The sequence below is a fragment of the Amia ocellicauda genome, chromosome 4 (assembly GCF_036373705.1).
Source record: "Amia ocellicauda isolate fAmiCal2 chromosome 4, fAmiCal2.hap1, whole genome shotgun sequence".
Taxonomy (NCBI): domain Eukaryota; kingdom Metazoa; phylum Chordata; class Actinopteri; order Amiiformes; family Amiidae; genus Amia; species Amia ocellicauda.
Window position 1 is genome coordinate 44335543 of NC_089853.1, and position 23904 is coordinate 44359446.

Here is a 23904-nt window from a genome sequence, read left to right on the forward strand (position 1 = left end):
AGAGGGCTGGACAGGCCTACTGGCCCACATTGGGATCAGACAGCAGGAGAAACGCTGTCACCAAACTACAATACAAAACTGCTTCTCTGACGGGCAGCAATGGCCAGGTTAGCTCACAGCTGCAGTGTGCTGTTGCTGGAATATGCATACTTTAATGCTTACCCTTAAGGAATGCATCAAAAACACACAGAGCCTTCTTTTAATCCACAACTGTAGGTCAGCACTGGTCCAAAGCTATTTTACACATATTTGCTCTGTGATCATAGTGAGATTAAACTAGTTCAGAAAAAGTAGATTTGTAGATTTCTCCTGCTCTACCATGGCCCCGATTACAGACATTTCTCCATGCTATTCAAGGAAATTAGTTAATAGTACATCCACACTATTTCTGGTACTAGGTTTTCCCAGAGAGGATAGCTATCTCTCAATATCGCTATTACAACATGAAAAAAAATGCATTCTAGGAAAGGTACAGTGAAATCCAGAGCATTTTCATTTTATTCCACTCCCCCTCCCCAATGTCTCAACATACTTCCAATCTACATGTGTGGCCCAGCCTGAATCATGAGCTTCAGTCATCCCCACTTCTACAAGAGATTTCACAGCATTCAAATATTATCTTTAAAGGGAACATTTGTCTGTGCTACAGCAAAGCTATGTTAAAATTCATGCAGTTTTCCACAGGCTCTTATGTGGCTGCTATTTGTCAAAATCAGGTTATCATGATTCATTCCTCATGCTGTACCGTAACCCTACTTTGATTTGCTTTCTGAGTCACAGTATTAGGATAGGCATGTAGGGGATGATTCCTGAACCATGTGAACAATTGAGACCTGGGGCCATGGAATTCAGAAACCCAGAGAGTTGCAGTCCATGATGATGTGTGATCAAATACTGTAAACAAACTGATGATACTTTATACCAGCTGGACATAACCAAACTCCTATTGCCACACATTTTCTTGTATTAAAAATAATAAAGGCAAATGACAGATTAGCCTTATTTTTCCATGCTAGGCAGACTATTGTAATAAAAAAGTATCAGTCTGGAATTTAACCTACCACACTAACAAGGTCTCCCAGATTAAAAGCTTATTGAAAATAAAGTGCCTACTACAGTTACAAACAAAAACAAGTTCCCCATTATGATCTCACTGCTCTAAATCCCTGTGCAAGAATAATCTCCAAACCAGTCAGTTATTAGATGTGTAGGGGGACAAAACAAAGCAAAACTACCAATGAAGACAACCATGAAAAGAAACCCACCTGCTGTCTTAATTGCAACTGCTTATTTTGTGATTAAAACCCCTGTCTTGCTCACCAGAAAACATTTAAAGCAAAACTAATCACTACCTGACATTGCCAAAACCCAATTCCCCTTTTACCTTCCTGACAGGGCAGTTTATTACAAGCAGAAGAAAAAAAAAGAAGCAAATTCAGTCTGGAAACTCATGGTCCCAAAAGTCTGCCAGCAAAGTCAATTTATCGTATAAGAGACAAGAGTGAAATGTGGTCATTTTAACTAGCAGTTAAAAAAACAAAAGAAAAGAAAAAAGGTATAGAGCTTGGTTACTCACCTCCACTTTAATCCCAAGAGACAATCTAGTTGGCGTGCCACTTAATAGAGTGGCTGGCAATTTGTACAAATTGTACATTTGTGCATTAACGTGTTGTTAAAAGACTGATATTAAATGTCTAAATCCATCCTCCGAAAGAGCAGACAAAACCCGAGCCCTAACTTTTATTTACGCCACTAAAAAATGAAATGGGGTACCAATAAAATCCAATCAGCATCCCCGAGAGGTACAGAATTTCATCCACGTTGTCTCGAAAATAATTAGCTAGCACACTGCATCTGGAAAAACCAGACAACACCTCAAGTGTGTAGCATCGCCCCCATCAAAGCTCTCTTTCGTTTAATGTTTATTTTCCTGTGTACCACAAACATATAATCAGGAACGATGACTTGCTTTTGCGATGTATTTAAATCCCTTTTTCAGGATCGGCCTCGCAATTATGGGGGTGGATGCGGTGAGTGATAAAAACCTCAGACAAAAACAACTCCCTGGATTAGAATAACCCCTTAAATAAAAATAAAATAAACACAAAAGACCAAAAAAAAGACTATACCAAAACCCTCAGGCTCAGATAGCAGTGTGCACACAGTGAAGTTAATACCATTCTTTGGGGTTAATATCTCATGCGTAACTTTCTTTCCTTCTTTACATTATTTTCCAGGAATGAAGCACAATGGCAGTGGCAACAGGAAGTGGATTGTGAACGGCTTTCTACTGCATTGTGTTGAAAGCTAAAGCACACAGCACAAAGTTAGAACGTGGCTTTTGTGGAGGGGTGTTTTGGAGAGCGTGGGGAAACGTATACTAGGGAAAATATACTTCAACCAGAATGATTGCTTTTACTGTGAATTCTGTGGAGAAACCACTGACAAAAAAAAAAATCCTTTTTATCCTGATCCTTTACTTCACAGGGCTACAGCATTTCTACAAAACACAGTACTGGTGCACCACACAGAGCAGCACTTTCAACTCCATTTCACAGGTCACTGGTGTAATTCGAGCATTTGCTTTTATAATAATTTTTATGTTAACGTAACTCGTCTCAAATCCAAAATTGATATGAAACGCACAGCACTGGATTGCAATAGGTCCTCTTAAGAAAATTACTGAATGTTTTCACTTGCAAATTGAATTCTCCTTTCAACTTGTCTCTATTTGTGTTGCGGGGCAACACTTACCACAGTTCTTGTCCTTTTGTGCATGTTTGCATTTAATATACAACTTCAGTTCAGTCTGTACAAAACAACCTACACAAGAACAACTAAATAGGTTTGAAAATATGTGAAGCCCCGAATTACAAAAGGTTGAAAAGCCAAAAGATTTACTCTCAGTTGCTTTTATATAAACCCCTCAACATAACACTGGTGGAAGGGGAGATCGGGGACCAAAAACAGGTTGCTAAACTTGGAAGGAACAATCAGATCTTGTGCACAGCAAAATGTACACACTGATAAACAAACGCACACAGCTGTGAAGGGCAGTACCTGAGATGGTGACCTGGGAGGCTCTGGGGAGGACAAGCTGATCTGGCTGGTGACGCTCTTCTCCAGGGAGTCCACCTTCTCATAAGTCCGTTTCTGCCGGCACAGGCCCTCAGTGGCCAGTGGGGAGAGAGGGGCTTCGCTGTGTCCATTGGCTCGCGGATCAGTGCCAGCCCGGTAGAGAGAGCGATTGCTGGCTGTGATGTCCTCCCGGGAGCCGCCTCCTCGCCCTCCATACTTCTTGAGAGAGTCCAACGGGGAGAGGGGGCGGGGAGTGGAGTTCTCAGACATCTCCGTATCTAGGCTGGCCTTGCTGCCCCGCAAGGTGTTAGACCTGCTCACCACTGCCCTCATCTCTGCCATCAGCTTCTCGTTGAGGGCGTTGAGCTCCCCGCTGCTGCCCACCGAGCCTGGCCGCCCCTGCCCAGCCCCAGCCATCTGCCTCCGTCGGTTCTTCCTCCTCAGGCTGGGCGAGGGCCCTGTGGAGTAGCCGGAGTCCTGGTAGTTCACCGTCGCTGGGGCAGGATATTCCTGTGAGGCCAGGCTGTTCTGTCGACTGTGCCGAGCTTCAATACTCTTCAGGACGTTGGCCTCCAAGATCCTCCAGGACTGCTTCTTCTCCCCCGTCCCGTCTTTCGGTTTGGACAGGGGGACTTCAGGCAGGGCAGCGTTCGTCGGGGTGGCGAGGGCGAGGGCCGCCGGCTTGGAAGAGCTGGAGTCCACATTGATCATGTGCTTGATGCACTCTCTCCCGGCGGGGCTGTACTCTGTGGCGGAGGGGTTTCTCTTGTGTTTGGAGTTGAGGTGAGAGGCTGGGTACTGGAGCAGCTTGGTTTGCTGATTTTGGAAATGCTGCTGCTGCTGCCCTTGCTTCTGCAGGCTGTGTGTGGGGGTGAAATGAGGTGAAGATGGCACGTTGTGGAGAGAAGCCCCCTCGACTTCCATCTCTACCGGGGGCTCATCGTAAATGGGCGACTCCAGCGGAGGCTCATCATAAATAGGAGGCGTAGCACCATACTGAGGCGACACGGGCCGAGGAGTCCCTGCCTGCGACCTGTGAGGGGTCTGGTAGGTTGGGCCAGTTGAGTTAGTGCTGGACGTCACTGAGCAGAAGCTTCCATTGTCAGTCTTTTTAAGATGAAGGGCATGCTTGGAATCCACAGGTGATGCCATCTTGCCAGACAGAGAGTTTTTGTCTGGGAAAATGTAACCCGCCGCCTGTTTGCCAGTCACAGTGCTCGGGGGGCTGCTGCTGTTGAAGTGTGGTAGCGCATTAACAGGCCCCACCGTCTGGTTCCTGCCAATGCTGTTGACCTTCACCAGCATGGCTGCTTTGGACCCGGGAGCTGGCTGCCATCTCTGCGGAGAATCCCTGGAAGACAGAAGGGAAACAAGTGAGCCCTGAGGTCACACAAGCAAACCACAATACTTTTCTGAGGTAAGAGGATAATGGACAGGTCACAATGTACAATAAGTATGCCAGAAGTGATGATCCAACCTCCAGCACATTCCTTACACAGTGCAAAGTCAGTGCGTTTCAGCTAGGTGACCTTTCAAAGATTTACAACTGGGAGGTCTGTAAATAACTGGGGCTGTAATTAGGGACTCCATAGTTACTTCTATATGCCATAGAGCAAGAGCAGTTTACAGCAAATAAAATTAAAATAATTACCATAAACTACTTCTGCAAATCTGTACTGCAGTATAAAGTAGAATATAATTTCCCCTGATTGTAAATCATAAACGTTTAACAAAATTGTTATTACAGACTGAGAAAATGATACTCAGGCACCACACATCCATCAGACGAGCCTGTATTAAACGGACAGCCCTATGAAGACCTTTACTTTACCAGTTACATGCATTTTCCAGGAGTGGTCTGCAGCCTAGTGTGTTTATGAGAATAAAACAACAGGAAACATGGTACAGTCTGTTCAGCGCAGAGACCCAGTAAAAGACAGAAAAACAGGAATTCAAACAGCTTCATTCCAGGCTCCATCTCATGGGACCCACAGAAAAAAAACAACCTCAAACATCTCCCTGTTTTCACTGAAATGGACTGCATGAAAAGGGAATTAAGAGAAATTAAATCTGCCCTTCAGCGGTGTCCTGTACCACTTTCGATTTAGTTACTGGGCTAATTTCATACCACAGATCCCAATTATTGTAATTGATCTTCAAGCACTTTTCACGCCCATCGCCCTTCTGCAAATCCCAGGCACATTTCAAAAGATTTGCAAAGCATAGTCTCACGGTCCCTACTTACAATTTTCACATAGTTCTCCAGATCTTTGAACAAAAATGGTGCAACACAGTTGCATCGCATGTTCAGTCTCAGTGATGGACTGCTAAAATCTACTGTAGGATTCAAACAATGCATTTGTATTGACAGTGATGCTTGAAGGAATTGTAAGATTCAAAAGAGCCACCTTCATGTGAAAGGAACTACAAACCCCAACTGACCTAATTTACTTAAACAGACAAATGTTTCTTTTTATTTTTCCATCAAGTCAATAGATTTTAAAATAAACTTACCCCCAGTCGCCTCTCCTGGCTTAATAATATTTTTTGGGAAACTGTCTGGGTTGACTTACTCACTTCCTGATCTCAACAAAAAAAAAAAAGGAGAGCAGTAGAAACTTCCCAGCGAACTATTTTAAGTCCAGTACAATTTCAGTCTGAATTACACAGTAGATCTACAGTGTCAGTAGAAGCAAAATGAAGGCTAGTGTTTCTCTTTTAATTGTAGGCTTCCAGCGTCTATTTCTAATTCTGGCACTCAGTTACGAAAAAGCAGAGGCGGGTCCATTTTTTTTCTCCCCCAAGTTACAGTAGCTGGAATGTGTCCCCCACAAGCACCCTCCCTCTGGCGGCTCTGAGAGCTGACTTCGAGTATGTGAAACAATACAGCGACAATGCCCTTGAGGCCCGTATACAACAGTGACCCATAGTGTACTTCCTCTCTCCCCCTCTCTCTCTCGCTCTCTAGCCCTTTCTTGTCATCTGACCCACCCATTGAGGCTCCGGCCACACGGTTCCAAATGTCAACAATCTTTTGAATCTGCTAAGCAAATACAGACCCTGGCCCACAAACAACTGACATACTGGCAAACATGCAGAGCCCACCGCCTGCATTGCCCATCACTCCGAAAATTACAGCCCTAACCAAGAGAAAAAAGTAAAACAACAAAGCACTTGTTTATGCTGTGCATCTTAAGTGGAAAACAGTTCACAGAACATCGCTAACAAGTTTCACAGAGTTTAGTTTTCCCTTGTGTGCTTCTACCCACTGTTGGATTTAAAACCACAGCATCCAGGATCATATGCAGAGTTGTTCTTGACAAGGAAATCTAATTACAATTGTAGACTTACACAGAGCCGAAACATTTGCTTAGCTTCTAATTTAGTAGACCGTGTTGGTGGCTCGATTTTTCTTTCAAGAAATGCAATACTGTAATACTGTAGTAATAACCGCTAAATTTGTCTGGTTATATTTGTGATTTGAATGGGCAATCTGTCAGAAACGCCACCAAATAAGAATTTCATTCAAGTATTGTGAGGAAAACAGGCAGACAATTCAGAAAGAAAAGAAACTGGATTAATATTGTATTACAGCAGCCAAAATTTAAAAATATATTATTTCAACTTGTTTTAAAAACAAAAACTTTCCTTTTTTTTCCCCCACAGAGCACTGTAATGGCTGTAGCACACAGAGATGGGGCACTAGGGGAGTGCCTTGTTATACAGTTCAAAGGCCGTTTTCCAGAGTGCAAACAGGAAATACCAAACAATGTGTTCACATAAGTGTAAGTAAAAAAATAAAAAAATAAATCCTTTCAAGTAATAGTGAGTTTATGTTACAAATGAAAATAAATAAATGAGTCCACTGATCTCTACCTCCCTATTTATGTGTAAATTGCAAACATACATATATGGTGATGCAGTTATAGTGGCATCTGTTGAACATATATAAAATGACAGGCCTTTTGGTTTGCGTACAGTACATTAGGTTTCCTCCTAATTAGAAAATACTGAATATAAGAGAGAATCCTAAAGTCCAACTCTTAGAAAACTAACAAATAAGACAGCAAATACATACATACATACATACATACATACATACATACATAAATAAAAGAGGAGGGACTGTTCCTGGTTACTCCATAATCCCAAACCTAATATCGCAGACTGAAAGACAAGGGCTCACCCACACGGGAATCAGAGACTGCCAGGCTCTCTTCGAGGTGTAAGAGTGGATCAGTCTGGTTGCCACTTCACCGCGTCGGACAGCTATGAAGATCGATACCGATGCCACGGAAGCCACTTCTGCTTGCCGTTGGCGTGCATGGTGGGGTTTTCCCAGTAACACAGGAAAGTCCTCTGGGAGCTTCAGAGCTCGGTCATTTCCCCTACTTCACAAACAGGCCTCGCTTCTTTGAAACTGCTCAATTGCTCTCAACCATTTCTTTCCTTGCATGTAACTTGTAACTCCACCCTATTTTAGGAATTAGGAAGGGGGAAAATCTGGCTACTTCTAATTTGTGTTTCCTCTGTGCTGCTCTTTTTGCAGTCCAGGTTGCGTCCCCGGCTCAAGCAAGCGCTCACAGTTGCTTTATACAGTTTTACTCTGCCCTCTTTCAGCTTAAAAAATAATGACATATGTACACAATACAACACAACATGGAATCACTCTTGTTGTGGTAATGCATTCCTAAATTGCACTGGTATACCTACGGAGCGAAAGGCAATATTAAAGTCAAACATTTTCTGCCTGAAGACCTTTCTTTTTGTTTTTTGTGCTTTGCAAAGATGAAAGGAACTAATATTGTCACAATCAAGCGATGGTACGAACTCGGCAGCAGTCGTGAGTATATCCTTCCTGAAGTACATCATCAATTAAATTTAAATCAGGAAATTGTATGTCATAGTCAGGCTTTAGCAGGTTATACTCTGTTAACGGACTACTTTTGTTCCTGTAAAGCTGAAATATTAGCCATTTTGAGAGAAAGAGAAAATCACAACGTCCTGAACCACCAACCTGATTTATTTACTTCCTTCAGTGTCTTTCCTTTGGGATCATTGCATAACAAGAACAGCTGGCAACTACAGGCAACAGGGTTAACAAACATCTTCATTAAATGTTTAAATGGCAGCCTTCTCCCCTGACAGGAGAGGTTATATAAAAGACTGCTGTAAATAAAGGATTACTTCTTCTCTGCACACAGAGAATACAAGACTGAATAAACCCATAAAAACAAAATAAGAGACAGATGTTAAAACACACAGTTTATTTTAATACTTTGGATCAAAGGAAAAATCCAATATGTTTAGTACTTTTGAAGTGATTATTCTTGATTTCTCTTTTCTTTTCTTTGTATTTGTAAATCCAAAACTATAGTCTCTTGTGGTCGACACGTCAGCCTATCTAATGTGAAATCATCCAGACAACTTGAATGCGGTAATGATTTGAAGCACATTGGCTAGACTTACTCAATTAGAACATGTTCAGTAACATATAGCTAGCAGGTTTAGACTAGTGTTAAAAGCACACATGATATAAACCTAGTGATACACCTGGACACTCCAGTTCAGACTGGTCTCTATGCAGTACACCAGTTAAACCATTTAAAAACAATGTATACAGTTCTGCAATGTCGCTGAAACGTTTAACTGCCAATTCTTAACCAGGGAGTTTAGCAATGGAACTGCCTCCAAAATATAGTTGGACTGGCTTTCTCTTTTTCTTGTTTTTCTTCTTGAAAATGTGTTCATGTCATTTATAATGGCTAAATGATTTAGTTTGGAACTCCTTCAGGTCTACGGCAATAGAACAGCAGTTTATGATGTATTCCCCAAACACAACACAGCTTCCCAGTCAAAGACTTTGAAAGGTGCAGAACAAACAGGCCAGATTTTCATGATACCAAATGCTACATTTTAGAATTATACACGCTGAACAAAAGCAAAACACTTTCCAGACGGGTTTCATCAGGTCACGTCCATGCATTTGCATCTAATTCTTGCCCTCTGGTGTCTAATTAAGGTAGGAAATATATATATATGAGATTTCCAATTGCTGCTCAATGCACGTGGTACTACCAGCAGATGTTGTAATTTCTCAGAAATACAAAGACTAATAACTCACTACAGTGCTGGACATTCCTTCATATGCCAGATTGTCCACCACGGCATGTACAAGACTTGGCCTACAACACACTGAGGGCAGAGAGGGTATCTGGGTTATGGCTTTGTCTGACGTTCTTAAATTAAGTGTTACTCAACTAATTTGTGCTGGCTTAAATGCAATTCAACAGCTAGTCCACAGGCCAGTAAACAGATCTCATGAAAAGAAAAGAAAAAACAAGAGAAAAATAAAAAAACACAACAGATAAAGGAGACTTGTTATTAAGAGCAACAGCAGGAGATTACTCGACCCTTGAAGTGTGAAAACAAGACAAGTCTATGTTTTATGGGCATCTCTGCCCTCTCTCTCTGTGTGTGAAGCCTGTGGGCAAGAATCATAATCTCTTCAGTCGAACTGGAGCAAAGATCACAGTCCTCTATGGCCTTTGCAAGCCATCTCTAGGGTTCACAAACTACTCTTCAGATAAGAAGAGTTTTTTGGGGAGATTTATTCTATCCATTAAGACTCACAAAAAGGCTGTGTTCAGAGCTGCAGAGAAACAATGTCTTGCATGCATTAGGTGAAGCTCCAGCCACTTTATAAATCAAAACTGCCTCGACTCATATTTAATTATTTAATTATTGCTTTAATAAAATCCTTTATCTGCTTTGATAAAACAATTACGACTTCAAGAAATGATGGTTAAATATCAGTTTTAACAGAACTAACCAGAAAAAAAAAAAAAAAAACACCTTCAGGTTTTAAAGTAATTTTACTGATGCGTCATAAAAACAACAGCACGGGAAACACAAAAGAAGATTCTGCTCTGGACATGAATCTGCTGGCCAAGCAGGATGTCGAGTGGCGTCTCTGTGTTCAGACAGTCTTTTGGGTAAACGTTACAGCAAAGTAAAAAAAATAAAATAAAAAAAGGTTTTGGTGAAAACAAACTGCCGCCATAGAAAGATAGAAAGATAGAAAGCTCCTGTCGGTCGAGTTCAATTGTGATGCACACTTATCTAAAGCTCTGTGTTGTGAATGCGCTTGCTGTTCGACAGGTTTGTGATGATCCGTTTTCTGCCATTACAAAGTGGGGCTTTAAACACCCTCCTTTGGCAGACCATCCTGTTTGTTCATTTCCACACCAGCAGGCACAATGCAACTCCCCACCAGCACATCCACTCTCATCCACACATACCATCATCCCACTCCGCATGCTGTCAACGGCCCATTATCCTGCCCTGCTCCGTTAACCCTTTCATCCCAGATGATATCAAAGAAAATGGGAAACCTTTGAAAAAAAATGCTGACCAAATGAAAAGACTAGATTAGAAGGGGAACTAATTTTAAAATCTATAAATGTGCAAGGTTCTGAATGCAAAGCTAGAACTGGGAGTTATCAATTATAATGCACTTAAAAAATTAAAATCAAGTACATAATTTTGCCCTGCGAAGCCTTTGGCATTGACATAAGAGGAGAAAGGGTGGGGAGTCGGTCAGGAGTTCAAGTTGACATTATTACTCCCAGCCAGCTATCCATTTTGAAATATGATTTACTACCCTTTTTTTGCTTTCCGTTACAAAGAAATCACAATCAATTTGTTTAGAATAAAGGAAGGAATAAAAAGGGAAAAGATGTGACACACACACTGTGTCATTGTATTTCCTTGCACGAAGCCCTGACCTCACGCTGTGTGTCTGTGTTACAGTCAGGATATCGTCATTTCAGGACTCTGAGAGCAGTGACTCATGCTGCAATATATCACAGGACTCCTACTCCGACACCCGGCTTGACAAGTACGCTTTGCATTTCTGCAAATTTCACAAGCAACAGCCATATTAAAATCAATGGCCACATTTGCATAGCACACTGGTAGGTATTTGTTTACAATCACCACTGCAATCCGAGAACAGGCACTTCAATAGCTTTCCCTTTGTGGCATCACTATGTGCAGTACACACATATAGCGCCATGTCATTTGGTCCTGTTCAAACAAACTGGAGGAACCGACCGAGAAAACGAGAGAGGCAACCTAAGAGAGAACCTGACAGACCCTGGTCACATGCTAAGGGAGATGGCTGCTCTGTGCTTGGTGTGTGTGTGTGTGTCTGTGGTGGGGGGGTACACTCGATTTAATCCTATTTGCCTGTAAAAAGCCAAGGACAAAATGTACAATTTACCAGCATTATGGAATGCTAAGCTTAAAGCGAACAAGAGGTGAGACTCACACACTCCCGTGCTCATATCCCACAGCAATCCCCCAAAGTACTGCATCCACAGCCCATAGTACTGACCCCGTGTCCTTGAATACTTCAGGCAGTTAGATTACTAGAGTCAGGATATTAAAAGACAAACACTATGAAGCACATTTGTTTTATATTCTCACTCTCTCACGCACACACTCACACACACACTCACAAACTGAAACAGTCCAAGTCAGACTGTACTATGTATGAATCCGCCACTCGTCTCGTAAACTCATTTTGTATAATGACCATCTTGACATTTGGGATCTGTTTATGCCGTGTAACCACAAGTCTATAAGCTGCCACACTATTTACGTGCATCTGAAGAGCGCCAAGGCCACCCCCCCCCCCCCCCCAAAAAAAATCAGAAAAGGAAAAGGAAAGTTGGCAAGAATAAGTCTTATAGCTGGACTACCTTTTTCAGCAGCTGCATTGTTAATACGAACACAAGCAGGTGACCACTCTTTCAGATGTGGTTTTAATGACATAAGGGGGTGGGGGGAGTACCCACAAGCTGGTGGACATCAGAGTTTACAACCAGGTTTGTGGTGTTTTTGTTGGACTAGAAGCAGAATAAACTCACACAACCGAAGAGTGTCTTTACCACTTGAGCTGGGCAGACCTGCATTCTTTAGGTGGCCGTGGTCACAAGCTCCGGATTAGGGAGGGAATAGCAGGAAGGTCAGATTCAGCCTCCAAGACAGGTGTCTGGCACTCTGAAGCAAAGCTCTTTATAGACCCCTGAGCCCCTGCAAAGAGCACAAGGGCACAAAGACAGAGCAGACACTGAGGGGGGATCACGAAGGATCATTTGTCCCGGGAAAGCAGTACATTCGTAATGATTCTGCGATGAATCCAGGTGCAGTCTCCCTCTCCGAGATTTAGTACCCACAGTGCCTTGGGGTGGATGGCAGAAAGTTTACATCAAGCCACACAGCACATGACTCTACTTTTAACTGACCCCCCAGTCACACTCTTGACTAAGGAGCCCATCTTTACAATGCATCCATCTCCAAATCCACAGCCCCAAGCGGAACCAGAAGTCAAGATAGTTTTAATGATTGTAATCTAAACTTGAAGGGCCATAAATAAATAAATCAAAAGTCGTGGGCTGGTGACGCATCGCATATTCAGCTCTTATAATTATTTTCCAATAAAATGTCTTCCCAACACATTTATTATGAAGTACAATTACATTTACAAAAGGAACAGTGTATTTCAAAACCTTGATGTCCATCTATCTGTCTGTGTAACCATTTTCCTTTATTTATTTTAAATTGGAGTGCATAGTTTAATGATGACAACTTGCAAATTCAGCTTAAAAAAATCTTTGGCAATTCAGTAATTCAATTTGAGAACAAAATTAAGTTATCAGTAAGGGAGTTTCAATTTGTACATACTTTAATGGCATCTGAGCCTTAACTACAGACTTTACTGTCTTTATTAATACCTTCTTTCTTAAAGGGATGCCCTGGGGATTGCTAAATATAGACCTGCCCTTTGTTATGCAAAGCAAATATCTTTTTTTTTAAGAAATAACCCTGTGAATACAAACATACAGACTATGAGTTAGTGTATTAGACTGGGAAGTACCTTTCAGATTTTAAACTGGGGAATAGGGAACTGGGGAATTTTATTTCTAACTCCACTGTAAAAAACAAACATGTTCTTATTACAAAAAGTGCTTTGTAAAAAAATCTCTTTAACCCTCAATGTCCTGGAATTTTCTTGGAGCATCCGGTGAGAACTGTGGGAGGTCCATGATAAAGTAATTAATGTCAAATCGCAATTTTTATAGTTAAAAGATCAAATGAAAAACAAAAGCAGTAATAGTGCATTAGAATCTGGCAGATTTCAATGAACAGTAACAGCTGCTGTGGGACTCAGATTTTTAATTTAAGGGACACAGCACTGAATGAGTGTAGCAGTTTTAACGGCTTTGATGATGGACAAAAAAAATAAAAGCACTTCGTATTACAGCTTGACAGAAATTACTGGGGACTAGTAATGGAGGCTCCCGAGAGATTTTAAAAACATTACATTCGTATTGTGCACGTGTCATGAATCACTGAAGTTAATTCAGTAGAAAAGGAGGACTAGATTGACATAACTAGAGAGTCACAGTCTTTTAACTTTGCAAGGACTTGACAAGGATGGCAGGTGGGAAGCAGGCCACTTGAAAAATATTGTGAACTGAAAAATGTATTGTATAGATAAACATAGAGTTCATAAAGAGGGAGGAGTTACTGATATAATCTATTCAAAAGCCATTCTTAATGCCTTTTTTGTCCTGAAACAGTGTCTGGTACAGTTGGGGACTTGGAGTTAGTGCTCCTGCCCTTCAACAATGATGTACAGTAGGGATTTGGGGAGAAATGGAAAGCATTCATGAGGCCACGTTTTCAGAGAATTTGTAGTGAGAGACACCACATATACCATTGGGAAGACCCAATGTCCAGCAACAACGGACTACCAATCCCTGGGTGGAGAGCTCTGCCAGGAAGTCTGACTTTTCTCCCCCATAGTTCATCGCTAAAATCCCTAATCGCTCCCATCTCTGCATCCCCAAAGAATACAAAGCTGCTTGCAAGAACCAGCCCGCAAGAAAGTTATTTTGTTTCCCCGTTGTTGTTATTGTAGTCATTTCTGATGTTGATAACAAATTTATCTCTTCCTGCATCAGTGTGTGATACAAAAAAAAAAGTACCGCTTGTAGAACGTAGTCCTTGTGATTGTGAACTTTAAAAAAAGGTTGTGCTTTTTTAGCCGATTTTAAAAATCCAGATCCTAAAGGCAGAGACAAGAGTGGAGATGTTGCTGTAGCTCAGCTTGGCACAGTGTGATTAACATGCAGGAAGGTTCATTTATAATAAATGTCCCTGTTGATGTACAGGAGCTTTTATCCTGTCAGTGACTTGGCACAAGATAAAGTGGATCTGCAGCTCGGAAAACCAACCAGGAATGTTCCTCTATAAATAACCTCCACCCTTCTCATTATTGCAGGCCTGGGACTACAATACTATCTCTGATATTAGGTTTCTGCTTCTTGGCTCACGAGCCGCAGGCTAAACACCCGCTTCGCCCGCAGGCCGACTGTACAGCATGGACCCACAGAGGACGGAAAAAAAGATGACGGTACGTTACACAGTTTACACTGTAATTAAACAACTGAAGCATGAATGCCACACTGCCATCCAAAGAAGGATTCCAGTGTCAGTCTGTGTTTATGGTCTATATAACCCTTACAGCCCAAAACCCACTGGCATTAACCTTGCAGTGGCTCAGAGAAGCGTCACCTTGTTGCTGGTGCTGCCGACAAAATGGGAAGGACAGAGATGAATCCGAGATGAGGCTTTCGATAAGCCACTGAAGAACAACAAATGCTGTAGCGAGGATTAGTCACATGTCATGGTCTATGGGCCTCTTAAAGAAGAAAACTGAATTAATCCAATGAGCAAAAAATATTGATGACCATTTTATATGTTTCTCTTTGTGTATAGTATAAATGTCCTTACAGTTTATATATTATACATTTATAGGGGAGATGCATGCTCCTAACTGCATTATGATCCACACCACTCACCTACCCTCCCTTCCAATGTTAATAAAACCATATCTAATGCACAGACTTGCTAAGTCAGTCAATGCTCTCTTTTCTTCAAACTTGGACATGGGCACGCCTTGTTCTGTGGAATATGAATCTCATAGCCCAACCCTGACCACCACCCCTTCTTCCGAAAATGCCCAAAGCAAGAAAACCTGGCAGGGGTAGGGGTGTGTTACTAACTGACAGGCCAGGGCCTGCTGTCATTCCACCAAACACACCTCCAACTTTCAGGGAAAACAAGTCTCATGTGCTCAGGGGCTCCTGGGTTGGTAGGGCTGCTTGTTGAGATGGCAAGCTTCTCTATGGCTCATATCAGATGGTGGTGGTGCAATCTGGCGTTTTGGTTACGACAAGAAACAGATAATGACAGATGGGTCCCAATGGTTGGCAAGGTTAAGCACGGTAGCAGGAATCCTAATTTTAAAATCTAATTTTCTCATTAAATATACATATTTTGACACCCAATGTGGGAGGATTTTATCATCTTTTATGGCAGCATATGATGTATTACTACCATCTTAAAAGTCACACAACAGGGCTACAGGTTGAGCAACTGAAGATTTACAATGTTACAATTAGCAATGTGTATGTGTTATATAAAACACTTATTTTAAATGACAAATGTAACCTTAAACTACTAATGCTTTTATACCGAGAAAAACCGAGAACAAAGAAAAGCATTTTATTCCCCTAGAAGGAACTAAAAACTGTTTACATTACAATCTGATATGAAAAGTCTGCTCATATGGAAAGAGTGAATGCAAGAATGCAATCCTCAGATTACCACTATAAAAACCAAATCCTCTTTGTGAAAGAAATCTTTAAACTGCTTCACGGAGCTGCACAATGTGTCCACAGTTCTTCCATTTCTCTCCTTTTGTGTAAATGAAGACTGATATTTAAATCAAACAAATGTAAACCAACAAAAACCAATTAGTTTGTTTAAAATATTTCATTCAAACAGTTGTTTTACAAATCTTCAACATACATTCCAGGGTAGTGATAATCTGTAAATTCTTCCTTAAAGGATGTTTAATGAATGCAAACAACACCATGTAAGCTGAAATGATCCAAGATAAAATTACAAACCATTCATTTCTAACTGTCAACTCATGTACCTAAAATAACGCATTACACATGCAAAGTGAGAGTCTCATTTTTCATAAATCTGCTTTACCATAAATAGGTCATGTACGCATATTCTTCAATCTGGTTTTGTAGACTTGCCAACCACAACACCCGAAAGAAAAATCTTTGCAAGGTTAAATTGGAGTGTATGGTAAGAAACTAATCTGCTTTTAATTTAGAACTATGAATGCCTAAAGACCAGAAAGAACTGAACTGAAATATTAACTGCATAATCCTCCTTTGTTAAAAAATAAACTTTAAAATCCTGAGTGGTTTGTCAGCATTTAGTAAATAAAATCCTGAATCAAATCATCCTCTTCACTACACGCAAATGTTACTTCCCAATCAGAATTTTAATATCCTGCTTATTCAGTGGAGTTAATAATAATAAAAATGTGCCAAGCCAAATATTCACTCAATTTTAACAACTAAAATTACCAGTTTAACTAAACATACAAACAAAAGGCAAGGCCTTTACAAATAAGCTGCTTCAATGACCCATATGTCATTATAAACAAAAGGCCACATGTGAAGCGGACATCAGGACAGGACATAAGGCCACAAACAAGCACGATTCACAAATATCTACAATCTTTGCTTAATTTTGTCATTGTCATTCCTTACTAGTCTATCAACGGTCAGCGAGTTACACACACGCAGACCTGCGCATCTAAAAATAACGCAAATTACTGGTGCCGCTAGACAACATGGTAAAGTAATTAAAAGTTGGGCTCCGTAAACAAACTCTGGGGACTGATTTGTGGATCTTTATGCTCAGGCTGAAAATTGTACTTCTCTTTTTTTATCTTAATTAAGAGCTACCCATCGACTCCATGGCGTAGCAAGAACTGCCAACCCAGCAGATTTCAGTTCTCGAGCTGGAAACAGGTTACAAATGAGAAAAACAGAGATCCCCTATTGTAGCCAGATTGGAATTATGACCTGCAGTCGAGCGCTTTAGACAGAACTACTAAAGCTGAGCTGCATTATGCGTCCTGGCTGCACAATTCCTGACACAGCTCTAATAGCATTATGATCCTAATTAGTTTTCTGGAAGAACTAATTAAGGGACTGTCCAGAGAGAAAGTGGGGCCCCGTGTGGCTCGGATAACTTCACAGGAGGAACGTGATAGCCTCACAAAGGCTATCAGTCACAGCTCGGGTCTCAAACACGCCAATAGTCTGGTATTCTGAACTGGACAGCCCGGAGAATTTTAACAAGAGAAAGTATGTTACCATTTAGGGCTGATTACATTACTTTAAACCAAAACAACAGAGAGTCACTTTCAATCTGTTAAAGCTGGCGTGTCTGCCATTTGGCACTGAAGTCATAAACAAGGCTGGAGTCCCTCCCATGCACAGTTTGTGTGAAATAGAATTAAAATAAATAACAACAAAAAGCTTTTTATATAATTATGCCTTTCATGTGCACATCTTAAACTACTTGACAAAAAAGAAAACCCTTAAATGGTTTAAAGCACAATATACTGATTTCACTGTAAGCAAACAGGACTTGCACTCTATTTACAGTGACTGGAGGTACTAAATAAAAGCTGTCAGCAGAGAAAGGGAAAAAAGGAACAGTCCAACAAAATAATTAATTATACTTATGATTGTTGTTGTTAAGTTACAGTTGGCAAGTGAAAGGTCAACTGGGAAAACCTTAACGAGCACAGAATGAGGATGTGAGCTCAGAAAAGAGATGGATGATAAATCCCTGAGGAAAAGGAAAACAAATTACCTTAAAATGTATGGTTCTGTATGACCACATGACACTATCGAGCGCCTTCTCTGACTTACAAGGCCCAATCCTTTCTACTGAAGCCAGCAGCAGCTGGACCAACAATCCTGTGACCTCACTCCCAGGCTGCACTCGTGAGAGCCCAAGTTCATCTTTCTCTCCAGGGTTTGCAGACACACTGTAGGATACCATGACCTGTAATTGTACATAACACACTCCCTACACCTCAAATGTCAAAGCATGGGAAGCTTGTCTTTCAATCCAGTTTTTCCATTTGTATTAATACACCACCACAAACCTGGTCAGAAGAGACACTGGTCAGAAAAGGTGACACTATTGACGGAACACTGTAACCGATTAAACAATACAGGAGTCATACAACTTCATTTTCTTAGATACACAGGTGATGTGCTAATAACGTCTATTTAACTAGGGGATTTTTAATTGTTGTTGTTGTTGTTCTTTTGCGTTTCTCCCTTTGTTCACCTCCAACAAGGGTAGTTCCACCTAAAACGTGTTAAAGGCGTCAGTCAGGTTTCTTTCATTCATTCGGCTATGAACCAGGAAGCAAACGAAAACCTCAATAAATATGTAATGTCTTTCCCAGAAAAAAAATGTTTTGTGAAAAACAGGTGCCACCCACCCACTGTGGGGACAACACTATGTCTTACTTGGAATTGAAGGCAACAATGCAGAGTTCTGATCTTTTATCATCTGCCTTTAGAGGTAATAGGAATGCAGACATACTGGTAGTAGTCAGCATTTTAAAGAGCTCAGAAACTGAATAGTGAAGCACTTCATTTAGACTGTTAATCAAATGATAGGCCCATATCTTTTCAATGGCTCAGTATCCCTGGCGTAAAGACTTTGGAAGAAGTTGTCCTCAATATGTCTGACCAAGAAAACACATGTCCTTTCTACTTGTGCCAGAGAGCTAATGAGAAAAGCAGGGGTTGGAGTGAAACAGGCCCGACAGAGACACTGCGCCCCCTTGTTATTCCAGCGGTGAGTAATCTGATGCTGTGCTTTGCTGGGGAACATGTTTCTGTGTCGGGGGAAGTGGGACTACAGACCATGTTTGAAAAATGTAGGCCCATTTAAGTGCCTCTATTTGGGGCATTCAGCAAAAAGAATGACATTCAATTATCAGAAACCTTCACAGGTGTTCATTATTTTGGACAGATTCTACAAGCATATCAACAAGCGCAGTACCAGCTGTCTCACTGGCTTACAGCCTTTTCAGCTGAACTGACAGAAGGTGAAGTGTTACATTAAGGCCAAGAGTGCATTATAATTGAGAGAGTAAATGGTTTTGGGCCGGACATTACAGTCATCGAATGAAAGAGTGATCTTCCCCAATGGGCCAATCTGCTGATGAATCCCAAATTGGGAAGTCTCAAGTCAAAACATCTCCATTAATACTGAAATAATACAAGTGGTAACACTGTATGTTGGACTAACTAAAACCGATGGCTTGATCCCCACTAGGGAGTTGATGTTTTTGCTTTTTGGGCAGCGGAAGGTGGGAAGAGTTGGGTTGACTTATTAACCATCTGTCTGACATGAGTTAAGTGAACAGAAAGTTGTGGAGTGACTCATTATCTGGCATCGGTGAGAAACTATTTTGTCTGGGAAAATAAAAATAAAGACTTTGACCTGTAATTCAAGTCTTATTATTTTTTACGGTGGTTGTAAAGCACCACACTAGTTTGATGTCAGCCATTCATTTTTTTTTAATAAAAGATCATAAAAAGGGAAAGTACACAGTGGTTAAAATGAGTTTGAAAACTTCGAACATTTCAAGGCAAAATATGGATAAAGAAATGTGGCAGACAGCCAAGACAAAAATGGTATGTCTGGCATTTTGTCTGAGAGGGGGCATTAACCCTAGCAGGTATGAAAATCAGAACAGGTGCTTAGGGTTTGAAGCAAATATCTAATAAATCACAATTAGTCATTTCAGTCTGTTTGAGAAAGGAAATTCTCATGCATATTTTGACAGTCACATCGGTGCATTTTATAAGGCACTCTCACAAAACTTGGGTATTAAATGACTTTGCTGTGGTGTCTGTTGGCTGTGTGGGGAACACAGTGGAGTTATCAGGATGGTTTGTAATCTTTTCCATCAGGATCCCTTAGGGTGGCTGTTTGCCTGAGTGACAGCAGTGTTCGATAAAAAGAGATCCTGCATCATGTCCTGAAAGAAAGCCGTTTTTGTGCCATCCTTCAGAAATTTTAAATTGGTCTAAAGATTAATCGTAATGCATACTAAATACCTGTTATGGTATTAATTTTATACTCATATGAAAAGGCATTTACTTATTTTAGTATATAAATAAAAAAAAAAGGAAAAGCTATCTGAATTCATTGGAGCAAATCTGCACATATTTGTTCCTCCGTTTCAGTGAAGGCTGGAGGAGATGATTCCAGCCCACATGCTTTGGGAGTATTTATGCTCTCTGGCCAAAACAGCTGTAGGCTGCACTTGCAATTCCTACTTTCACTTACAAGTTAAACAGCCACCGTTCATAAATTAGGCCTACAGTCCAGCTCCACACTGCGGACAATTCATATGCTGTCAATGATGGTGGTAGGGCAGGAGTTTGATACATTCCTGAGCTGCAGATTTTATCCGTACGTTGTGACAAAAAACAACAGCTAAAATCTCATTCCAGCCTGGGAGTGCTGTTACACTGGAGTCTTGTTTCTGTCCCCACTGTGTGCTCTCTGGCGCTCTCTCAATGTTTACTTTACGGAGCCAGAACAGAAGAGAGAACATTTACCATATATATGTCTCACTGAAAAAATAATCAAACTAGCATGTGACCTTCGATAACATGACTTAAACAAAACACATCTGTGCGATAACTGTACTGAAACTTGATTATTACCTGGCTGGGTCCTTCCTGCCATCCAGGCTGTCCCCTCGGCTCTTAGGGGGCATCTCCCTCCCGATGCTGTCCATGTCCTGAGGAGGGGGCACCATGTAGGGCCCGTACAGAGGGGTGCGCCGGCCCTCGCTGCCCCCGGTCCCGCCCGCCCTCATCTTGCCGTGTGCCCGGAGCTCGGACTCGGAGTTGCGCTTCATGGCCTGCAGCTGGGCCAGGGGCACGATGTCGCAGTTCTGGGGCCGGTGCCACACGGTCTGCCGTGTGGCTGAGTTATAGTAGTAGAAGCGGTTGTTGTTGCTGTCAAAGAGCTCCCACCACTGGCTGCCATCGCACTGGCGCACCGTGACGTCAGTGGGGGCCTCCCAGCCGCACTCCCCCGTCAGCAGGTTGACGTACATCCGCTCCCTGGAACGCGGCTCCAGGATCTCTACCCAATCAGAGCTACGGATACAAGAGAGGGAAGGACACAGTGAGAAAAGACACGGCTGATAACAACAAGTTTAGACCACGTTAATTCACAAAGTATAAACTGTACAGGCTTAACTACCCTAGAAGAACTACAAAGCCAACACACGCCACAGCTGGTAGCAGCCCCCTCCGCAGGACTCTGAATTACTGGAAGATCTCCCTCTTGATATGATGCTAGTTTTTGGGATGCCCGCTGAATCTTTCACATAACTGGCATGACTGAACAGGTCTTAAACTATTAGAAATGAAGGCAATTGTAAATGAATTACTTACATAAAATCGAAAGCAATAGACAAACAGCCAAACAAAGAAAATCTGTCACTATTGGATCTTAACAGAAACTGAAATGAACAGAGAGAGACTGAGATAGGATAGGATTAAAACAGAGATTATGCAAAGGTCCACTGAGAAAACCCCTTTCACTTAATACAGGGTGAATCCCACACACGTATTAAGGAATACATATAATTTGACAAGAACATAACAATAGAGTAGGGACATATACTGACACACTAGCCATCAAGGTGGCCCAGTTGGGTTATCAGCCCTCAGGATTTTAATCAACGGATAAAGACTGCAGAGCAATGTGCCCTTCGAGGGAAAAGGGAAAACCAACAAACAGTGACAGATTAAGTGCCTGATACTCCAAATGGCGAAGACTGACAAGGAGTTTCTCAATAATGGTGAGTCCAGTCACTCGCACAACCCAGTCACGAGCACTTGTCATCAGAGCTTCTACACAGCAGCTCAGATTTATCAAGGAATGGAAAAAAAAAATGCTGAAATAAGCATTAAACTAGCCATTTGTAACCCTGCATGAACCTTTTATATGCTGACCTACAGCCCACTTTTAAGCAAGTTAAGACTTTACTACAAAATATTAATATTTACGGGTTTTCAATTGCCTTCTTTCACAAGCTTTGCATCAACAAAGCCCTTAATTATTTCAACTTACAAAGGGCTCAGTAAAGAATGATGACTCAAATGTGCCAAGATAGTGGACAAGATTGTTTTTTAAGATCCCAGAACAAATCTTATGATCTTAACAAAATCCTTCTACAATATAAACTGTAAAATACTGCTATCTGTTGTTTATATTGGCGTGTAAAGTCCCTGCCTTTGGGCCCTCCTCAGTGTGTTTTAGCTCTGATAGACATATTGAAAAAATGTATTAAGTGTATTATCCGAGTGCTTTCCATAAATATGAGGCTAGTATTTATGTCCTCATGTCAAACATAATCTTGACTCATATGTACATGTCAAAGAAATATTTGTAATGAAAGGGCAGTAACATTTTCAGGGGTACTTGCCGGCAACAAACGCTGTATCATCTACCAAAAAACAGAAATTCAACCCATGTGAGCCCAGCTCCAGTTGTTTTGATTCGCCTCTACAAGTTACACAAACTGGTCCAAGATTATTATTTTTTTCTGGTCTCAATAAAATAAGATTACACAAAAATCTTTTCACAACAGTGAAATACAGCAAATACTGTAAATCTGTCCCTTTCTCCTCCATGCACAAAACTGCACAAAGAAGAAATTAGTCTTACTTGCAAACACTTGTTTGGAAATACAGCTGTAGGCTCTAAAAAGGCCAGGTCAAAGTCTTATTGACTAATGCAGAACCTGAATAGAGTGGTGACCCTGGAAATCCAAGTTAAACTGTAAAAATAAGCACCAGGCTGCAATAAAGTAAGAAAGATCTCCAAGCAAATGCACAAGTCACCCAGAATGATTTAAAGACATAAGTGAAATAAACTAAAACAAACCTCAAATATACAGTGGGAGAAAAAAGTATTTGATCCCCTGCTGATTTTGTACATTTTCCCACTGACAAAGAAATGATCAGTCTATAATTTTAATGGTAGGTGTATTTTAACAGTGAGAGACAGAATAACAACAAAATCCAGAAAAACGCATTTCAAAAAAGATATAAATTGATTTGCATGTTAATGAGGGAAATAAGTATTTGACCCCTTCAACTTAGTACTTGGTGGCAAAACCCTTGTTGGCAATCACAGAGGTCAGACGTTTCTTGTAGTTGGCCACCAGGTTTACACACATCTCAGGAGGGATTTTGTCCCACTCCTCTTTGCAGATCCTCTCCAAGTCATTAAGGTTTCGAGGCTGACGTTTGGCAACTCGAACCTTCAGCTCCCTCCACAGATTTTCTATGGGATTGTGCTTCTTCTTGAGCCACTCCTTTGTTGCCTTGGCTGTGTGTTTTGGGTCATTGTCATGCTGGAATACCCATCCATGACCCATTTTCAATGCCCTGGCTGAGGGAAGGAGCTTCTCACCCAAGATTTGACGGTACATGGCCCCGTCCATCGTCCCTTTGATGCGGTGCAGTTGTCCTGTCCCCTTAGCAGAAAAACACCCCAAAAGCATAATGTTTCCACCTCCATGTTTGACGGTGGGGATGGTGTTCTTGGGGTCATTCCTCCTCCTCCAAACACGGCGAGTTGAGTTGATGCCAAAGAGCTTGATTTTGGTCTCATCTGACCGCAACACTTTCACCCAGTTCTCCTCTGAATCATTCAGATGTTCATTGGCAAACTTCAGATGGGCCTGTACATGTGCTTTCTTGAGCAGGGGGACCTTGCGGGCGCTGCAGGATTTCACTCCTTCACGGCATA

General features: G+C 41.4%; 1 protein-coding gene across 1 annotated transcript in view; it reads right to left on the reverse strand.

Moving 5' to 3' along the window:
- arhgap46b (Rho GTPase activating protein 46b) overlaps positions 1-23904 on the reverse strand; it is a 66374-nt gene that overhangs the window by 18058 nt on the left and 24412 nt on the right. Inside the window, exons 2-3 of the mRNA XM_066702461.1 lie at positions 20796-21236; positions 3061-4429 (exon numbers count right to left, since the gene is read on the reverse strand). Of these exons, the coding sequence (XP_066558558.1) occupies positions 3061-4429; positions 20796-21236 (1810 nt within the window). The remainder of the gene's footprint in view (positions 1-3060; positions 4430-20795; positions 21237-23904) is intronic.